This window comes from Megalobrama amblycephala, linkage group LG11 (assembly GCF_018812025.1).
Source record: "Megalobrama amblycephala isolate DHTTF-2021 linkage group LG11, ASM1881202v1, whole genome shotgun sequence".
In the NCBI taxonomy this organism is placed as follows: Eukaryota; Metazoa; Chordata; class Actinopteri; order Cypriniformes; family Xenocyprididae; genus Megalobrama; species Megalobrama amblycephala.
In genome coordinates this window covers 1,394,877-1,414,033 of record NC_063054.1, presented here as the reverse complement: position 1 = coordinate 1,414,033, position 19,157 = coordinate 1,394,877, and the positions used below count along the sequence as shown (strand labels likewise).

General features: G+C 44.3%; 1 protein-coding gene and 1 long non-coding RNA gene across 4 annotated transcripts; one reads left to right on the top strand and one right to left on the bottom strand.

The window, feature by feature from the left end:
• The first annotated feature begins 1,841 nt into the window (after nucleotides 1-1,841).
• LOC125278868 lies at nucleotides 1,842-18,761 on the top strand. Of its 2 annotated transcripts, none has more exons than XM_048208262.1 (14): nucleotides 1,842-2,024; nucleotides 2,498-3,535; nucleotides 4,189-4,254; nucleotides 4,366-4,434; nucleotides 4,531-4,608; nucleotides 5,335-5,388; nucleotides 5,585-5,629; nucleotides 5,749-5,817; nucleotides 5,945-6,022; nucleotides 6,118-6,171; nucleotides 10,101-10,148; nucleotides 10,245-10,456; nucleotides 10,556-10,712; nucleotides 18,257-18,761. In XM_048208262.1, exons 2-14 carry the CDS (start codon nucleotides 3,295-3,297, stop codon nucleotides 18,352-18,354), a joined length of 1,269 nt encoding a protein of 422 aa, XP_048064219.1. In that variant the 5' UTR covers nucleotides 1,842-2,024; nucleotides 2,498-3,294; the 3' UTR covers nucleotides 18,355-18,761. The 2 variants fall into 2 exon arrangements, with proteins under 2 accessions (XP_048064219.1, XP_048064220.1); XM_048208263.1 differs by lacking the exon at nucleotides 1,842-2,024 and having other exon boundaries at nucleotides 2,348-2,982; nucleotides 3,461-3,535.
• LOC125278875 lies at nucleotides 5,830-11,336 on the bottom strand. Of its 2 annotated transcripts, none has more exons than XR_007187281.1 (4): nucleotides 11,257-11,336; nucleotides 10,542-10,650; nucleotides 10,222-10,414; nucleotides 5,830-6,010 (listed from the first exon to the last, which is right to left on the bottom strand). It is a non-coding gene; the product is annotated as an uncharacterized LOC125278875 (long non-coding RNA). The 2 variants fall into 2 exon arrangements; XR_007187282.1 differs by having other exon boundaries at nucleotides 10,301-10,414.
• Nucleotides 18,762-19,157: the final 396 nt, after the last annotated feature.

Below are 19,157 nucleotides of genomic sequence, written 5' to 3'. Positions count from 1 at the left end.
ACTCCATATCCTCCGTGAGCATGATTTGAATCTGCCAAAAGATGCCAGGACACTATTAGGAACAGTGCGTTCCAACAGATCTGAAATACAGAACAAGGCTGGTGGCCAGTACTATCATTTTGGCCTTCTTCAATCTATTTCAGGGGTACTCTACAAGAACATGGACATTCTGAGAAACATGAGCAATTTGGAGCTCCAAGTGAACATTGATGGTCTGCCTCTCTATAAGAGTTCAGCAACTCAATTCTGGCCTATTCTCGGAACTGTTCAAAACTTGGTGCAGGAGGAACCGGTGACAATAGGTTTATTTTGTGGTGCTGGTAAACCTAGCTCACTGGATGAGTATCTCCAAGACTTTATCTGTGAAATAAAAGAATTGGGTAATGGTTTTGAATTTGAGGGAGTTAAGTTAACACTAAAGATTACCTCGATGGTTTGTGACGCACCTGCACGTGCATTTCTAAAAAAGGTCAAAGGACACACAGGCTACCATGGGTGCGAAAAGTGCATTCAGGATGGTGTTTACCTGGAGAATAGAATGACCTTCCCCAGAAATGACATGCCTCTTAGAAATGATGAGAGTTTCAGAAATAAAACCGATTCGGATCACCACCATGGCACCTCACCTCTGGAAGAAACCTCACTGGACATGGTCTCTGGATTTCCCCTTGATTACATGCACCTTGTGTGCCTTGGAGTCATGAGGCGGCTTCTCCTCTTGTGGCTTCGGCTGGGTCCCCTCACATCCAGGCTGTCAGGATTCCAAGTCTCTGTTCTGACAGAAAGATTGGTTGGTGCCCAGAAAAATGTGCCCATGGAATTTGCACGCAAACCAAGGGCACTGAGGGAAATAGATCGATGGAAGGCGACTGAATTTAGACAATTTTTATTGTACACAGGCCCGGTTATGCTAAAAGATCTACTCACCACAGAGGTGTACAAAAACTTTCTGCTGTTTTTTGTTGGAATTTTCATCTTGAGCAATAACAGCCTAATTGGAGATCACATTGACTATGCCAATGATATTCTGCGACTATTTGTCACACACTTTGGACAGCTATACGGCCCCAAATTCCTGTCCTACAATGTTCACTGTCTTGTACATCTTGCAGAAGATGCAAAGGACCACGGCGTCCTTGACAACTTCAGCGCTTTCAAGTACGAGGACCACCTGCACAAGCTGAAGAGACTTCTGCGGAAACCTACATGTCCACTGAGTCAGATTGTAAGAAGGTTCTCTGAAATGCAAAGGTGCAGCAAAGAAAAAGAGAAAAACAACCCACAGCTTCTCAGAAAACTACATACAGCTGGCCCTCTACCCGAATCTTTTCATGGAGCTTCACAGTACAAAGAAATAAAAACATGCTCTTACACTCTGAAACTGGACCAGGCTAACAGTTTTGTTTACATTGGCAGTAAAGTTTCAAAGCTGCAAAATATAATTTCAGTGAGGGATGAAATTTATGTGGCCTACAGTACCTTCAACAATCATGAACTTTTTTTTGACTATCCCCTTCCATCCTCGGCACTTGGTATTCATCGAGTTGATGACCTCTCAAGAACAACCAATTTCTGCAAGCTGGAGAACATTGAGGGAAAGCTTTCTTAGTTCCTTACGACCGTTATTTTGTTTCAATTCCTCTTTTACACACACAATAATTATTCTTTTTCCTTTTGAATGTATGAGTTTTTTGTTTTGTTAGATGTATTTTGTATATCTGAATCATGCATATGAACAACTGATATTTAATGAATGTCGTTAAACATTATGGGGCTCTAGGTTGTTGCAGCTTAAACAAAAAAACACCAAAAAAAACTAACAAAAAAAAACATGTACCTGATAGTGGAGTTTGTGGGAGAAGGGACAACTGGACCTGTAGCAAAGTCCTGGTACTCAGATGGCCAATCGTGGTGGCCTCCATTCAAAGACTTGGACCGTTTGCTGAAGAGTGTCAGGATGATGGAGGCACCACAGCCAGATAAAGGGTGGACCAAACATCAGGCCAGAATTCTGCACGAGTCAGGTAAGTTAAACTACACTGTAGGGCTGGGCGATATATCACATGCGATTGTCACGCGCATTTCGTCAGTAAAGCCGGTTCCCTGATTACCGCGAAATCGCCATCACCTGCTTTCAAATGGAGCTCCATTTAATAGACAGAACCGTAGATCACTGAGAAGCTACGCAATATCGCGTTCATATCGCAGATGAATCGCCTTCGATAATGAACGCGATATTGCGTAGCTTTTCAGTGATCTACGGTTCTGTCTATTAAATGGCGCTCCATTTGAAAGCAGGTGATGGCGATTTCGCGGTAATCAGGGAACCGGCTTTACTGATGAAATGCGCGTGACAATCGCATACGATATATCGCCCAGCCTTACTACACTGTAAATAAACATTATTAAAACATCACTTAAAACGAAATCACTAATACAAGACATCCCATGGCCTAATGATTTCTTGAAATGAGTTAAGATACTTTGTTTCTTTTAGCATCTTTTGACAATATTTCCAAAAAATGGAAAAAGGCATGCTACACTTCTGACATTTCCGAATCTGAGATTCCTGGAAAAAGAATTCACAAGTAAGTTGTCAAAGTTTTCTTTCAGTTGACAAACAGGGCAATGTTATTACCAAACTAATCCCGCTTTGTAAAATAATGTAATACCGTGACTTTGCTCTCAGAAGGAAAATATACTCATCAGATGATGAGCCTCATGATACCCCCCACAAAAAGAAAAAAATTAATAGAGAAAAAGTTCCACCTGCACCAAAAGTTCCACCAGCACCAAAAGCTCCAGCACCCCCAAAACACTTAAAGACAAAAGGTAAAAATACATTGAATCTAGTAAACAAATGAATCTGGTTAAATGATTGCTAGACGCAAGTGTGTATAACTGCTGAGTTCTCTTTTTTTCCAGGTCCTGTTGTCCGAGCTTTGCTTACACCAAGTAGAGCAGGGAAATCTTTCAGCAATTGTGAGTTTAAATTTATAAAACTGATATTTCTGATAGTTTTAAGCATTTTGTGTCATGCCCAAGGATGCTCCTTACCCAAAGCAAAATGAATGTAATGCACAGACTCTTGTGAATTGTTGCTTTACAAAACTGTTTTGCTTTTTCAGATTCACCCAATTCTTTTGTCATTTTAACAGTTTGGACAGAACTACAATCATTACATTTATAACTCAAGGTTTTACATGCTAAACATAAAGCATATCAAACATTTGATTGCTAATTAGAGGCAACGACACTCTCAAGCTTTAGTAAGGCTTTGTGTAGTACAAAGAAATGGTCTCAGGTTATGCATATAACCATGGTTCAGAGGAGCGGAACTCACACTGCGTCCGAAGACACTTTGGGGGAATGCCAAAGTGTATTTTGACAATGCGAGTTCCCATACGAAAGGGAATTTGTTTTGATGGAGGCAGACATCACATACCAATTCTTTCAACAGCATTTGCTAATCACCACCAAAAGACCGTGGAAGAGCCACAGCAGGGCTATTTTGAGACTCTCCCCAACTGTCAAGGTAACTGGCTCTACATGAATACTGTAACCACATGCAAAGGCTGTAACCACACAGCATTTATGCCAACTCAAAAGTGAGGCTGACTCCATGACTGGGTGGGTCAAGTTTCTGATCACAAAATAAACAGTTAACATACAGTGCGTGCACAATCATTATGCAAGTCAATGAGCATTTCGCTGTCCAATGATCACGCCTTAATTGTGCAATTTCTAGTACTGCATCTTTTTTATGGGCATTTAATAGTTTTTGACTTTCCAGTGTGAGTTAAATCTCTGGCCACGTTCACATGGTCAGTTTTTGAGATTGACAACTGCATTTACTTTCAGGTGTGAGTCTCAAAATGTCCTGTTCACACAGCCAGTAACAATTATATATTACTTATAAATGATTATATACAAATTAAAAGTAGTTAAGACTAATGTGGTTTGGATTGGTAAAATGTGCTTGAAGTAAAAATATGATCAGAATATCAACTTGCATAAAAATTATGCACGCACTGTAGATGTTTAGTCATGCACTTATATTCTGCCTGATGTTAGAAAGTTGCAGGCCTCTATAATAAATGAACCTTCATTAAACCAGCCAATAAAAATGAAAATGTCATGTAAAATTACTATAGTTCATACAACCTTTACCAATTCCACCATTCTCAGCTCCAGATGTACCAGTGAGCTTCTCCAAGGCAGATGAGCAAGATGAACATCAACCTAACATTCAAGGTTAAAGAGCATTAATGATTATATGGAGGAAATCAAAAACACATTCATTGCAAATGAGTCAAAGCCTAACACAAAGTAATACAACATTTTTTTTTCTGTATAATTAATTAGAGAACACATTCTCTGTCCTGAGACCCTATCAAGACCCAAGACCGTCTACACACCAAGGAAGAATGCAGAGTAAGTATAAAAAGGTATAACTGAGGTATAACTTAAAAGCGTTTGTGTACCACTGTCATGGTAGCAAATACAATTTACCAACTTCACCTTCCTCAGCTCCAGTTGTACCAGTGAGCTTCTCCCAGGCAGATGTGCCCCAAGATAATTGGGGTGAACACACACCTAACATTCAAGGTAAAAAAAAAAGCATTAATTAGCATTTGGGAAAAAATAAATCAGAAGGGCAATCACTGCACACAAAAGACAACCTACATTAGCTTGTGACACTGTCACACAAAATGCATGTTTTACCGCTCTATTTAATACAATGATTTTATGTATAATAGAGTTTTAATTGGTTTACATGTGTTTTAGTCCATTTTATTCCTCTTAACATTTTAAGTGTGTATGTCTTTAAGAAATGAATGGTTGGCCATTCACCAGTCACATGACAGGAAGCAGGTAAAACATCTGTATAAAGAGAGCAGCATGGCAAACAAACAGGGCATTCACTAACAGTCAACAACACACCTGGATTGCGGAGTTTCCATTTTGCGGACTTACCTCTCCAGTCATAACTTTTGGATTATCACTACTGTGGACATTTGTATATACACCGGTGGACACTCACATTGGGACTTTATCAGCACACTAGGATTCTTGGACTGTTTTAGGGTATGGTACTTGGGACTGTATGCTTTTAACAGACTGAGTTTTCCTGGTTTTATTGTGTTGTTTTAAAGTTCCTGTGAATATTGTAAATACACAATTCTTCTTTAAACTTATCACTGTTTTATGTCTCATTCTTTTAACCACTAGCAAACTCACACAGTAAAATCTGACCCCATTTTAAATCTGGTGACTCAACCGATTTGGCTGATCGTTACAAGCTAATTCAACATATTCTGTATAATCCATCAGATAATGCATTTTCTGTCCTGATACCTTCAGGTTCCAAGCAAGGAAGAACACCACGTAAGTTTTGAGTCTCACTTTTGGTAAATACTGTAGCATTTCATCTAGATGTACAATATAAAATGTGTATGTTAGTTTAAAGCAAGACTACAAAACTAAATAAGCTAAGATACAAAGCAAGAGAGGACAATTCAGTTGCAGCAGTTGAACAAGTTCCATATGTAAGCTCATCTAAGAGAGAGCTTCTCTCACGCAGGCCACCAACGAGATCCTTGGCATGAACACTCACCTAACATTCAAGGTAAAAGAGCATTAATTAGTGTACGGAGGAAAATCGCAAATCACACAAACACGTTCATTGCAAATGATTCACAGCCTAATACAAAGTAATATGGATTGTTTTCCTGTATAATTAATTAGAGAACACATTCTCTCACCCGGGACCCTATCAAGACCCAAGACAGTCTACACACCAAGGAAGAATGCAGAGTAAGAAAAAAAATAATAATAATAATTCAGTCATTACTGAGGTATAACTTAAAAGCCCTTGTGTACCATTTCATGCAGTGTCATGGTAGCAAATGCAAATAACTTTACCCTTAACTACCTTTCTCAGCTCCAGTTGTTCCAGTGAGCTTGTCTCATGTAAATGAGCAAGAGGATGCTTGGTGTGATAACCCATCTAACGTTCAAGGTAAAAGAACATTCATTATCACATGCACAAAACAAACTGCAAATGAATAACTATCTAACACTAGGAAATATTACATTTTCTGTATAATCTATTAGAGGACACAATCTCTGAACTGAGACCCTCAAGTACCCACCAGGCAAGAACACAGAGTAAGTCACTTATTTCTATATATATAAAAAAAAAAAAAACCTCATCTCAATTATCAGTGTTTCCAACAGGAATTTGAGAGACTGTGGTGGTGACATCGGTTTCTCTAGGGGGGTCTGGGGGCATGCCCCCTCATTGGAAAATTTTGTACATTTTAAATTTAAATGCATAAATCTGGTGCATTCTGAAGGCAAAATTTAAGTGACTAGATCAATGAATAAATTTGTTCTCTTGTAAACAATTGTGCTCCAATAGTAATTTATTTATTGGTGATGGTAGGGCACATTAGTCAAGTACACAACAAATAGTAGGTTAAGTGATCGTTCATAAGTGGTCAACATACATTTAAACCATTAAAAATATATAGCAAAAGAGGTTACTGGTCACTCTGATTTGTTAAACTCAATCTAGAATGTACCAAACACACTACACTACTCAATGTATTGTGCAGCTTTAATGGATTAACAAGATATGATAGATACAACAGAACAAAATAGCTATTAATAATCTTTCAGTATGTAAAACAATGATAATATGAAACGTTTTAAAACAGCAGCACAAACTGCTTATGTGCATCCTGGGTGAAGAATGATGTGCTTAAAGCAATATAGACTCTCAGCGCGCAATTGCACTGCGCATTGAAAAGTTTACGGCACAATAGGCCTGTTGCGATAGTCAATATATCGACATATTGCACAATATATGGACATGACCTCGATCATTTTTGGTGGCGCAATATATTGCCTATTACGTTTACACAAAAATAAATGTCACTGACATTTTGCCCACATTGACAGGAAGAAAAAATGCGCCATTTGAGTCATTAAAATGTTTTCCTGACAACTACAGACAGTTTGAGCAATCTACTGGTTAAGTTCATTGTCATTTGAAAGTATGTAGGCCTACTTGCATTATTATGCTGTTATATTATATATGTTTTCATTCAGTGGCATAAAATGGTCTTAAAATGACAATATCGCATATCGCAATAATATCTGAACACGACACATGGTTTGAGTGCTGAACAAAGAATGATTGACAGCTGCAGTGGAGGGAAGACAAGTTTCCTTGAACTTAAATTTAACAATGTACATATTCTTCTGTCCTTCACATGAAGCTATGGTATGGCTTCAGATGACTTTGAATGTAGTACACGAAAACTTAAAGGGTTAGTTCACCCAAAAATGAAAATTATGTCATTAATGACTCACCCACATGTTGTTCCAAACCCGTAAGACCTCCTTTCATCTTCAGAACACAGTTTAAGATATTTTAGATTTAGTCCGAGAGCTTTCTGTCCCTTCATTGAAAATGTAAGTACATTTGATTCCATTGAATTGATTCCACTGAATTGATTCCAATTAATCCTTTCATCTGTCGGCGTTGGTAATGCACTTTTACGTCATTGTTTTTGGCGATCAGGACATCCGCGACATGCACACTTACGCACCATTTTAAAAAATAGCTTAAATACAGCGTGCGTCTCCCCCAGACTGTAAACAAAACTCTGGCGCACCAGATAACACGTCAGCAGCGTCTTACATCCGCAGTGCGCTGCGGTTCACTGAACGAGTCGTGAACCTGGATGAACAGACCCGGAAGAGAATACAATGCTGAATAAAGTCGTAGTTTTTGTTATTTTTGGACCAAAATGTATTTTAGATGCTTCAAAAACTTCTAACGAACCCACTGATGTCAGATGGACTACTTTGATGATGTTTTTATTACCTTTCTGGACATGGACAGTGTATGGTACTTACATTTTCAATAGAGGGACAGAAAGCTCTCGGACTAAATCTAAAATATCTTAAACTGTGTTCTGAAGATGAAAGGAGGTCTTACGGGTGGAAAATGTCATCATGCAAGCTTTTCAAACTCATGATGACCACATCTACTAGAATTTATCACATTCTATTGTATTTATTGTGGTAAGTTTAGACTAGTTTTTATAATAGATGATCTGTTAGGGGAATGCATTTTTATACTACAACTGTGGCATGATGTAGCTATAGTTTCTAACTGTGTTGCTATTTCTCATAAATGCTATAGATAATTTTCTTTCTTTTTTAACATTGCCCTAGGCATGGTAATAAGGAACCATTAAAAGTCTTACTTGTAATTAAATACTTATTGAAACAAATGCTATAGTTAATTACAAGAGCTATGTTATTTTTAAGGCCAAGTACAAGTTAGAAAGAGCTTTAAAATATAGACCTTCTTAAATTGACTAAACAAATGGTTTTGCCCATTTGTATAATATTTTCAGCTAATAATGACAGATATTCCAGAGAGATAACAGGAAATGGCAATAAGCTTTGTGCTTTGTTACTTTTGATATGAAACAAAGTCTCAGATGTGTGTGTGACCATAACTTGTTAGAAGCCTTAACCCTAATTCTAGAGAGGAGCATTTTGCTAAATATATGCACATTCATTATAATTTATATAATTTAAATATATTACACATTCATTATAATTTTAATGTTCTTTAATATTTAACAGTAGGGCTTCAATCTTCAGCTGGCTGTCAGTGGCTGGTGGTAGCTGCAGTCTGATTCTGGCAGGTTGGTGGCTGGCAGAGTGTAACATACTCCTTATCACTATTGCTACATGTAGATACATTATTATTATAAATGTATTCTTATGACTCTTCTTTTGTATAATTGACATTTTAGGTGAGTTTATTCCAATTAAAGTGGTCAAATGAACGTGATCCCGACTGGTTGCTTACGGACACTCAGTCCAGCCAGCCGTGGTGAATCAGCGAACTATAAAGCATTCTCTATTACTATTGCTGCATGGTAATACAGAGTATTAATTTAATTTTATAGTGCGAGTGATAGAGAACGCGTAAGCAACCAGTTGTGATCACATTCATTTGACTGCTTTAATTGGGATAAACTCACCTAAAATGTCAATCATACAAAAGTATAGAGTAATAAGATTATATTCATAATAATAAAATAATGTATTTCTTGCAGCGATAGTGATAGGGAACACATTATAATTACAGCGCAACTGCAACTGAGACTGCCAGCCACTAGCAGGTCACGTGATCTGCCAGAATCAGACTGGCAGCTGCCACCAGCTGTCAGTGGCAGCTCCTGACAGCCAGTTGAAGATTGAACCGGGGTTTTATTTAATCTCATATTTAATGCATGTTTGAATAAATCCGAAGTTATTATGACAGCCACCATTTAAATAATGTATAAATAAGTGATATTGGATCGAATCATATTTAATCGGAAAGCAAGCTTGTGAATTGAAATCGAATTTTAAAATTTCTGTCAATACCCAGCCCTATTACTTACTAATTCATTAACTACACTCCTTCTACAAGAATCACATTTTATATTTTGGCTTCAAAAAGACTAAATTCAAAAAAAATTGTGGAACTTAGTTTTAAGATGTAAAAATTTTATTTTCATGTCCATTTTTGCTCAGAAATCTAAGGGGACCCATGGTTTAAATGGGCATGATGCCTCTGACCATACTATAAGTAGAAGCGTAGACTATGAAATTCATAAAATTCAGTTTTACTTTTCCCAAATTCAGTTTTGTGTTTTTTTCTTTTCTGGATTCTTAATCCAGTTTAATCATGGAAACTGTGTAATCAAATGGATACAAGTTAAAAGCTTTAGGCATTAACCATATCTTTCACTACAACAACATTTTTATAACACTGTGTCTACACCAGACATGACTTTTATCACGTCGCACCACAACAGCAACAGCTAAAAGCTGTCTACACTGAACACAACAAAGCCTGGACAATGTCAGAAATAGAACAGGAAATTTGTTTACGGGAATTTGGGATGTCGGGAATTTGTTGCGGCGCATTCAGTCTAGACATTATCACTAATTATAATGTGTGCTATTGTCATGGTGTAAGTGTTGTTTTTAAGACACTTAAGAGCTTTTTGTGCTTGCAGGTGCTTCTGGTGTGAGACGATGGAGTTGCATCACTGAACAATGCACACGTACAATAAATTTGAAAGCTAAACTTGTAAAATTCTACATTTTATAGTTTAATAAAGATAAAGATAAACCTACCAGATAAACCTACTGTATTGCAGCTGTTGAGAGGACAATTCTGGAGACACTAAATGAGCTGGACATGAAGATCAATCACCTGACTTCAGTGGTCCAGTCACTTGTAGGGAACAGCCGTCTTAATGCTCCAGTACTGGTGGTGGACAGTGAGGATAATGTCTTTCCTCTCACGTCCATGGAGGAACTGGACAATCTGGAAAGAAAATTAAGTGAAAGAGGGATGATGCAAAAGATGGTAAGAATCATTGACCGTTGTAGGTAGTGAAGTCATTTGTGTCCAGTATATTATATGTGTTTTGTTTGTAATGTTTTGATATTACCTTTTATTTAATAGGTGAGCAGATTGTCCATCAGTGGAGGACACACTATGAAAAAAACCATATGGAGAATCTGCTCCAAAGTCTTTGGTCCTGTAGCCAAAGAACTAAACTGGTGCGGAAGGGGAGAAAAGAGGGGCATCAGAAAAACTAATTTAGGAGCACTCCTAATAGGTACATCCAAAATGTAATTTCTCACAATATACAGTACATGCAATAAATGTTTAAAATGAAACCGTCGATACACATCCAAAGCGTCATTACTCCTCATGAACTTTTCATTCAGACTTAAACATATAAATCCATATGCCACATGCTGTGTAAACAGTGTACAATGTTGTTTTATAGACACAAGAGCGTTTTAGATATGGAGACATTTGCTTTTAAAATTACGCATTCATGAGGAAACAACAGCTGCTATGCTAAGTGACGAAGAACCGTTGAATTATAGCACGTTTACAATAATTTATACGTAATATTTAACAGCAAGTCTGTCGTCGATTATTACTCTTTTAGATTTAAAAAATATTTTGTCAGAACTTAAAGTACACCAATCACTTCAACAAACCACAAAATCAACCGTTATCGTTAACGTTACTTGATTAAACCACAGAAACTCACATTCATCACGCAACCTTAATTAAGTTAATACCGTATCTGTTAAATTTATTTGACTGACCACACATATTAATGACAATTAATAAGATTAGCTACGTACCTTAGCTTTCCCGCTGGATGGACTAATTGCCTTCCACGTGTGATTGTCATGATCTTTGAAAGCACATGCGCAGTATTGGGAGTTGATTTTAAAAGAGTCGATTCCCTGAATCCTTTCGCACCTCTCTTTCATTTGTATTTGCCAATAAAATAATTAATATTCGACACACAAAAATTATTATATCCGAAACTGATTATATAAAGACAATAGCGAAGTGACTGAAAAACGTCTCGGTTACGTATGTAACCCTCGTTCCCTGAAGGAGGGAACGGAGACGTACGTCAGTAGTGACCGACGAATTGGGATATCGCTTAGAGAGCCCTATCATCTTCGTGTAAACTAAAACAAGCCAATGGAATTGGCGTGCGATATTTGCATAATGCGCACCGCCCCCGACAGGTGTATATAAATAGGAAGCGGATGCAATCGCACTCTGTTTTTCGCTGAGGAGACAACTGGTGTCCGCACTACAGCGAGGGTACAGAAACTGTGGCGACGGGACGTACGTCTCCGTTCCCTCCTTCAGGGAACGAGGGTTACATACGTAACCGAGACGTTCCCTTTCAGTCGGTCACGTTCGACGTACGTCAGTAGTGACCGACGAATTGGGATCCCAACTAAAACGCCACAGTTACGAAACCCCTTCCAGTGCCCAGCGCAAGCTCAGCCGCCCATAGCACCGGCTGACGGTGAAGGGGGCGAGCTTACACCGAGAGAGTCTACTGCTGTCTAACCAATACCCACTAAGTAAACTAGACTACACTGGGGAAGCGAACCCGTAAGGGACGCTGCGGAGACCACTACCTACCCAATGGGGGAGGAGTTTACGTGGGAAATACACACATGGACTGGCCCGGGGGGCAGTACGCATATGGAGTCCCTGGGATGGCTCCACCTGGTAGGGGGAGACTCATCTGACAGGTGACAGCAGAGCTGGCTCTGCTAAGGGAAAGACACGGACTCGGCCCGTAGGGAGTTTTAAACCGTGGAAAATACACATATGGGACCGCTCACGTAGAGGGGTCACGACATATGGGCCCCAGCCAACAGACATCGTCAGCGACGGATGTAGGCCTGGCATCAGACACTCCGCAATGTCCGAGCCGAAGGGGGAGGCGGAGGAACTCGACAGGGTTCGCCAAGCGGGGAACTCGACTGGAGTGAAGTATGCACGTATCCGGCCAGTGGCGGGAATGGCATTGCAAGCCGACACTTAGAGCAGGTACAACACGTCTACCGACTAGTGGATGCGAGTACACGTGAAGATACTGGCTCTACACGTAGGCTATAAAACCTAGCGAACGTGTTAGGTGTCGCCCAGCCCGCAGCTCTACAAATATCTGTCAGCGAGGCGCCATGAGCCAGCGCCCAGGAAGAGGCCACCCCTCTGGTGGAGTGGGCTCTCAACCCGAGCGGGCAAGGCACGCCCTGGGATTCATACGCCAAGGCGATGGCATCCACTATCCAGTGGGCCATCCTCTGCTTGGAGACAGCCTTTCCCTTCTGCTGGCCTCCGTAACAGATGAAGAGCTGATCTGAGGTCCTGAAGCTTCGCGTTCTATCCACGTAAACGCGCAGAGCGCGGACGGGACAGAGCAAAGCTAGGGCTGGGTCTGCCTCCTCCGAGGGCAGCGCTTGCAGGTTCACTACCTGATCTCTGAAGGGAGTGGTAGGAACCTTGGGCACGTATCCAGGCCGGGGTCTCAGAATAACGTGAGAATCACCGGGCCCGAATTCTAGGCACGTTTCGTCGACCGAAAATGCATGCAGATCCCCTACCCTCTTCAGGGAAGCCAATGCAACCAGAAGAACCGTCTTAAGAGACATTAGTTTCAGATCGACTGATTGCAAAGGCTCAAAGGGATGACCCCGGAGAGCTGTGAGAACCAGGGTCAAATCCCAAGAGGGTACGGAGGAAGGGCGAGGAGGATTTAATCTCCTCGCTCCCCTCAGGAATCTGACGATCAGATCGTGTTTCCCCAGGGACTTACCCTCAACTGCGTGGTGATGTGCGGCGATAGCGGCAACATACACCTTGAGGGTGGAGGGAGACAGCCTTCGCTCCAACCCATCTTGCAGAAAGGAAAGCACGGATCCGACCGAACATGATCGGGGGTCCTCTCGGCGAGAGGCGCACCATTCGACGAACAGGTTCCACTTCAACGCATAGAGATTCCTAGTGGAAGGAGCTCTAGCGGAAGTGATGGTGTCTACGACCGCTTGCGGGAGATCACTCAGAACCTCCGCATCCCGTCCAGGGACCACACGTGGAGGTTCCACAGATCGGGACGCGGGTGCCACAGGGTGCCCCGTCTCTGAGTCAGGGGGTCCTTCCTCAGAGGAATCGGCCAGGGAGATGCTGTCGCGAGGAGAATGAGGTCTGAGAACCAGGTCCGAGTGGGCCAGTACGGAGCCACTAACAGAACCTGCTCCCCGTCCTCCCTGACCTTGCACATGAGTTGTGCGAGAAGGCTCACTGGGGGAGACGCATGTTTGCGCAGACCCGGGGGCCAGCTGAGTGCCAGGGCATCCGTGCCGAGCGTGCCGCCGGACAGGGAATAAAACCACTGGCAGAGGGCAGTTTCCGGGGAGGCAAACAGGACTACCTGGGCCTCGCCGAAACGCTGCCAAATCAGCTGGACCGCCTGGGGGTGGAGCCGCCACTCGCCCGCAAGTAGATGCTGCCGTGACAGCTCGTCGGCTGCACGGTTGAGCACACCTGAGACACGAGTGGCCCGAAGGGACCTCAGAACCTTCTGACTCCACAACAAGAGATGGCGGGCGAGTTGCGACATGCGACGGAAGCGTAGACCACCTTGACGGTCGATGTACGCAACGGCCGCAGTGCTGTGTGAGCGGACTAGAACGTGCTTGTCTGACAACAGCTTCTTGAAGCGGGCCAGCGCAAGACGTACCGCTAGCAACTCGAGGCAATTGATATGCCAATGCAGCTGAGGCCCCGTCCAAAGACCTGTCACTGCCTGCCCGTTGTACGTGGCCCCCTATCCCGTGGCAGAGGCATCTGTGGAGACCACAGCGTGCCTGGACACTCGTTCGAGGGGTACTCCGGCCCGCAGGAACGAAGGGTCCGACCACCGGACAAGGGTGCGACGGCAGCTCGGTGTCACGGGGACACAGAGCGTGCCGCACTGCCACGCCCATCTCGGGACACGGCCGCGGAGCCAGTGTTGAAGCGGTCTCATATGAAGCAATCCGAGCAGCGTAACCGCGGCTGCAGATGCCATATGCCCCAGGAGCCTCTGAAAATCTTTCAGTGGAGCCGCTGTCCTGCGCTTGAGCGAGCTCAGGCAGTTCAACACCAACTGGACGCGCGCCTCGGTGAGACGCGCAGTCCGTGCGACCGAGTCTAGCTCGAGACCGAGACAAGAGATCCTCTGCCCGGGGGCGAGTTTGCTCTTGCCCCAGTTGACCTGAAGACCCAACCGGCTGGGAGCTACAACCATGTCGGGTAGGACTTTGTACTGACATGCCCGACCCTCGAACGCAGACCGACCTAGGAAGGGTCTGCGTCGAGGCAGAATCGAGGCATGAAAGCACGCGTCCTTCAGGTCCATTGCTGCAAACCAATCCTGGGGACGGTCCAGGATTGGCCGTAGCCCACCGCCCTTTCTCGGTACAATGAAGCAGGGGCTGTAGAACCCCGACTTCATATCGGCTGGAGGGACCGGCTCGATTGTATCCTTCGCCAGGAGGACAGCAATCTCCGCCCGGAGAACAGGTGCATTGTCCAACGACACCTGAGTGAAGTGGACAGCCCTGAAGACCGGGGGACGCCGGGCGAACTGAATCGCATAGCCGAGTCTGATAGTACGAATGAGCCAACTGGACAGGCTGGGGAGCGTGATCCACGCTTCCAGACACTGAGCCAGCGGGACCAAAGGCACCACAGACGCACCGGGGGTGGGGCAGCAAGGCAGAGAGGGACCCGACCCGGACGGCTTGGGGGCGGCCCGGAGTGGGGTCGGACTCTGCGAGGCAGCAGTGTGCATGGGAGACAGCGCACGGGGCACGGTCTGCACCAACACACTGCCACCTGCTGGCGAATGGGGAGGGAGCTGTCAGCGGCGAGGCGGAGCCTGGCACACTGGCAGACACCCCTTGTTGTGACCTGGAGTTTGAGGAAACTGCTCTTTTTGTGAAAAAGTGGGTACCGCTGGACTCCGGAGAGCCAGCGGCGGTGGACAGACAAACACAAATTCCCCCCGGCCCTCCTCCGGGGGTGGGAGAGATGGTGGAAAACTCTCCCGAAGAGCAAGATCCTTCCCCTCCAGGTTGCCCGTCTCAGTGCCGTGTCTTGCTCTTACGTTTACCACCGGGCTTAGCGGAGACGGGCTGGGCACCACGCCCGCGACCGGCACCCTGCTGTCTGGCTGGTGTAGGCTGCTGCTTTGCCGTCTTAGCAGGGGCGGAGGACGATGCAGGCGGGCGCCCTCGGCGACGAGCGGGCTGAGGCTGAGCCACGGGCGGCTGGGTGGAGGCAGCAGCGGACCGCCGTGGCATGACGTGACTGATAGCCTCAGCCTGCTTCTGTGCAGCGGAGAACTGTTGGGCGAAGCTCTCCACCGCGTCGCCGAATAGGCCGACCGGGGACACGGGGGAGTTTAGGAACCGCTGCTTGTCGGCATCCCGCATGTCCGCGAGGGTCAGCCAGAGGTGGCGCTGCTGGACTACCAAGGTAGACATCGCGTGACCAACAGCGCGTGCTGTCACCTTCGTTGCCCGGAGGGCAAGGTCAGTGGCAGCGCGCAGCTCCCCCAGCAGCTGTTGGTCAGGACCTTCCTGGGGCATCTCCGACAGCGCCTTTGCTTGGTGAACCTGCAAGAGGGCCATCGCGTGCAGGGCGGAGGCAGCCTGCCCACAGGAACTGTAAGCTTTCTCAGTCAGACCGGCTGAGAACTTACAGGCCCGGGACGGGAGACGCGGCTCACCACGCCAGCCGGTGGCTGTTGGACACAACTGCATCGCAACAGACCGCTCGACTGGCGGGATCCTCGCGTACCCCCTGGCTACCCCGCCGTCCAGGGAGGTGAAGGCGGACGGGGGGCCAGGCCTGGTACGGGCACTATACGGTGTCTGCCAAGACCTGGTCACCTCATCATGCACCTCCGGGAAGAAAGGCATTGGGGCGGGACGCTGGGGCTGCCCAGCGCGACCCCCCCCAAGTACCAATCATCCAGCCGAGATGGGCTGGGACAGGGTGGAGGGTTCCACTCGAGCCCGACGCACAAGGCTGCCCGAGAGAGCACAGCCGAGAGTTCGGGATCCGACTCGGCCACCGCTACCGTCCCGGAGGGCGGCAGCGCGTCCGGATCTTCCTCTCCCGAATTCTCAAACTCGCCTTCCGACGCAGCGACCGACATCTGATCCTCCGCCGGCGCACCGAAGGTAACGGCTGGACAGTCCGAAGAGGGCCCAGCGGAAACCAACGGGCGAAAGATGGGTTGCGGTGCTGGCGAGGGGGCAGGGGCCCGAGGAGCGTTTCCGCTCGGCGGGGGAGCCCTGACCGTTATCCTCAGGCCGCCCTCCCTATACAGCGCCGTACCGTCCTTCCGGTTCCCAGGGCCGGAAAAAACGGTCGTACGCGGCATAGGAGAGGGGACTCCCGCTTCCTGAGACTTCAGGAAGGAGAGCCTCGACCTCAGCACCGCGATGGTCATGTTCCCGCAATGGGAACATGAACCATCCACAAAAGCTGCCTCAGCGTGCTGAACGCCCAAACACGAGATGCAGCGATTGTGCCCATCAGCAGGGACCAGGGAACGACCGCACCCAGTAACGCACAGACGAAATGACATACTGTCAGGGTTCGTCTGTAAAGCTCTTTTAGAAGGGGAAGTCAACTCACTCGTGCTGAAGCACCCAGGGAGCGACGCGATGTGTCAGGTACACCACTCCCTGACACACCGAGGAACCGGCCCAAATCGCTCACACACACACTCTTTGTGTTGCTGTGAAAACAGCAGTTTTAGAGCTTATAGCTCAGCTCCTCGGACACTCGCGACCTCGCTGAACGTGCCCTCTTCACCAGCACTGAAGCTCGCTGTAACCCTCTTCTTGAGGCAATGTTTTAATTCAGAAAACAACGAAGAAAGGAGTCTTCAAACAGGACACCAGTAAATGGCTCCGAAGCGAAAGACAGAGTGCGATTGCATCCGCTTCCTATTTATATACACCTGTCGGGGGCGGTGCGCATTATGCAAATATCGCACGCCAATTCCATTGGCTTGTTTTAGTTTACACGAAGATGATAGGGCTCTCTAAGCGATATCCCAATTCGTCGGTCACTACTGACGTACGTCGAACGTGACCGACTGAAAGGGAACTGAAAAACATAATGCAGCATTTCAGCACCACTTAAAATGAACAGCGACCAATCAATCTATAAAGCATAGACATGAACGTGAAAACGCTTTAAGAGGCTTAATTTACTAAAACCAAACCTAGTAAACACCATACTAATAAAGCATGTACAGAAAAGCAGTTGAGCCCATAATATGAACGCAACATGTTTAATTAAGCATTTTCCTCGCAATAATGAAAACGCTTAATTGACATTAAAAGACCTAACTTAAACACTATATTAATAAAGCATTACTGTACAGAAAAATTGGTGTGTGCAGAATTTGATCTTTCAATATCACTTTAGGCTACATTAGCTTAAGTTTTTGTCCTTAATGGGTTTCTGTGAGGAAAAGGCTTAAATTTAAACGTGTTGCGTCATTTTTGAAAGGCCAGATTGGCTCGACGTGCTCTTTAGCTACATAAGCACGGAAAATATGCTCGTAAGGACTAATTAGAGATAAATTAATTGATACTGACACGTACACAAATATTATGGCTAGTGTAGTCTGGGACATAGCCTATGTTGCTAACATATTTTGCCCAAATTCATAAAAATCCAGCTAAATAAAATCTAATTCAATAAAAAAAAATGATTTATTTGTTCAACTTATTCTAGTTTTACCTTTTTAACATTCAGGAGCAGCTATGAAGAATCCGGTGCTTCCGTCGCCAACCGAGGCAGAGGCTGAAAAGCACATAAAAGATTACCTCCGCTTGGCCCCAGGGAGAATGTAAACTGATTTGTTCCTTTTTTAATTCTGTTTGTTTGTTTGTTTGTTTGTTTGTTCGTTCGTTTGTTTCATAATTTTAAATAATATAAATAAATTATTTTAAAGTTCTTTGCATGTTAATAAAATAATTCAAATCATTCTACATCGTTTGTGTCTTTCATTCTGAGTGGAAAATACTTGGGTTTAGTTATTATATATGTAGTAGCTGTCGTTATCATCAATAGCAGTAAACGTGAGGGAATGTCTAAAATGTCTAATTAAAAACGACGTCTATGCTACATAAATCAGATGTCGCACAGATGTAAGATTCTAATCGTTAACGTCTTTAATACGTCCACTAGACGTCATTCGAACGTCTGAAACGGACGTCTATGCGACGTCTTCCAGATGAGCAAACGCCCTAAAAAATACGTCTTCCAGATGAAAAAGCGAACATCAAACAGACGTCTCCGCGACGTATTTGTGCTATCTGGGTAGTGACGCTCGCGCTGCGTTTGCATCGGTTTGCATACTTTATCACAGCTGAAGTGAGATAAATGCAGTATTTGACTAATACACTGATGTTTCAGAGACCTTTTCATTCAAAACTTTATGTGCTGCTTACAGCGTCTGTTTTTACAAGAATAAAGTTCAACATAAGCATATGTTATTTAAATAACAATGTAGTGGGGTCTTTGTTTTTTATCCGTTTTATTTTGATAAACATGACACAATACAACATCGCGACTACATGAAAAGAGCTTTAACTGTTATAAAAACACAGATTTTTGAGCATTACTGGAGCTGAAGGCGTGACAAAAAACACGA

What these genes read in the sequence shown, in the direction of transcription:
- LOC125278868 (XM_048208262.1), top strand. Translation starts at nt 3,295, where the DNA reads ATGGTCTCAGGTTATGCATATAACCATGGTTCAGAGGAGCGGAACTCA. An exon ending in ACATCAACCTAACATTCAAG is followed by an intron (nt 4,255 to 4,365) that starts GTTAAAGAGCAT and finishes ATAATTAATTAG; the next exon opens with AGAACACATTCTCTGTCCTG. An exon ending in CATCACTGAACAATGCACAC is followed by an intron (nt 10,149 to 10,244) that starts GTACAATAAATT and finishes ACTGTATTGCAG; the next exon opens with CTGTTGAGAGGACAATTCTG.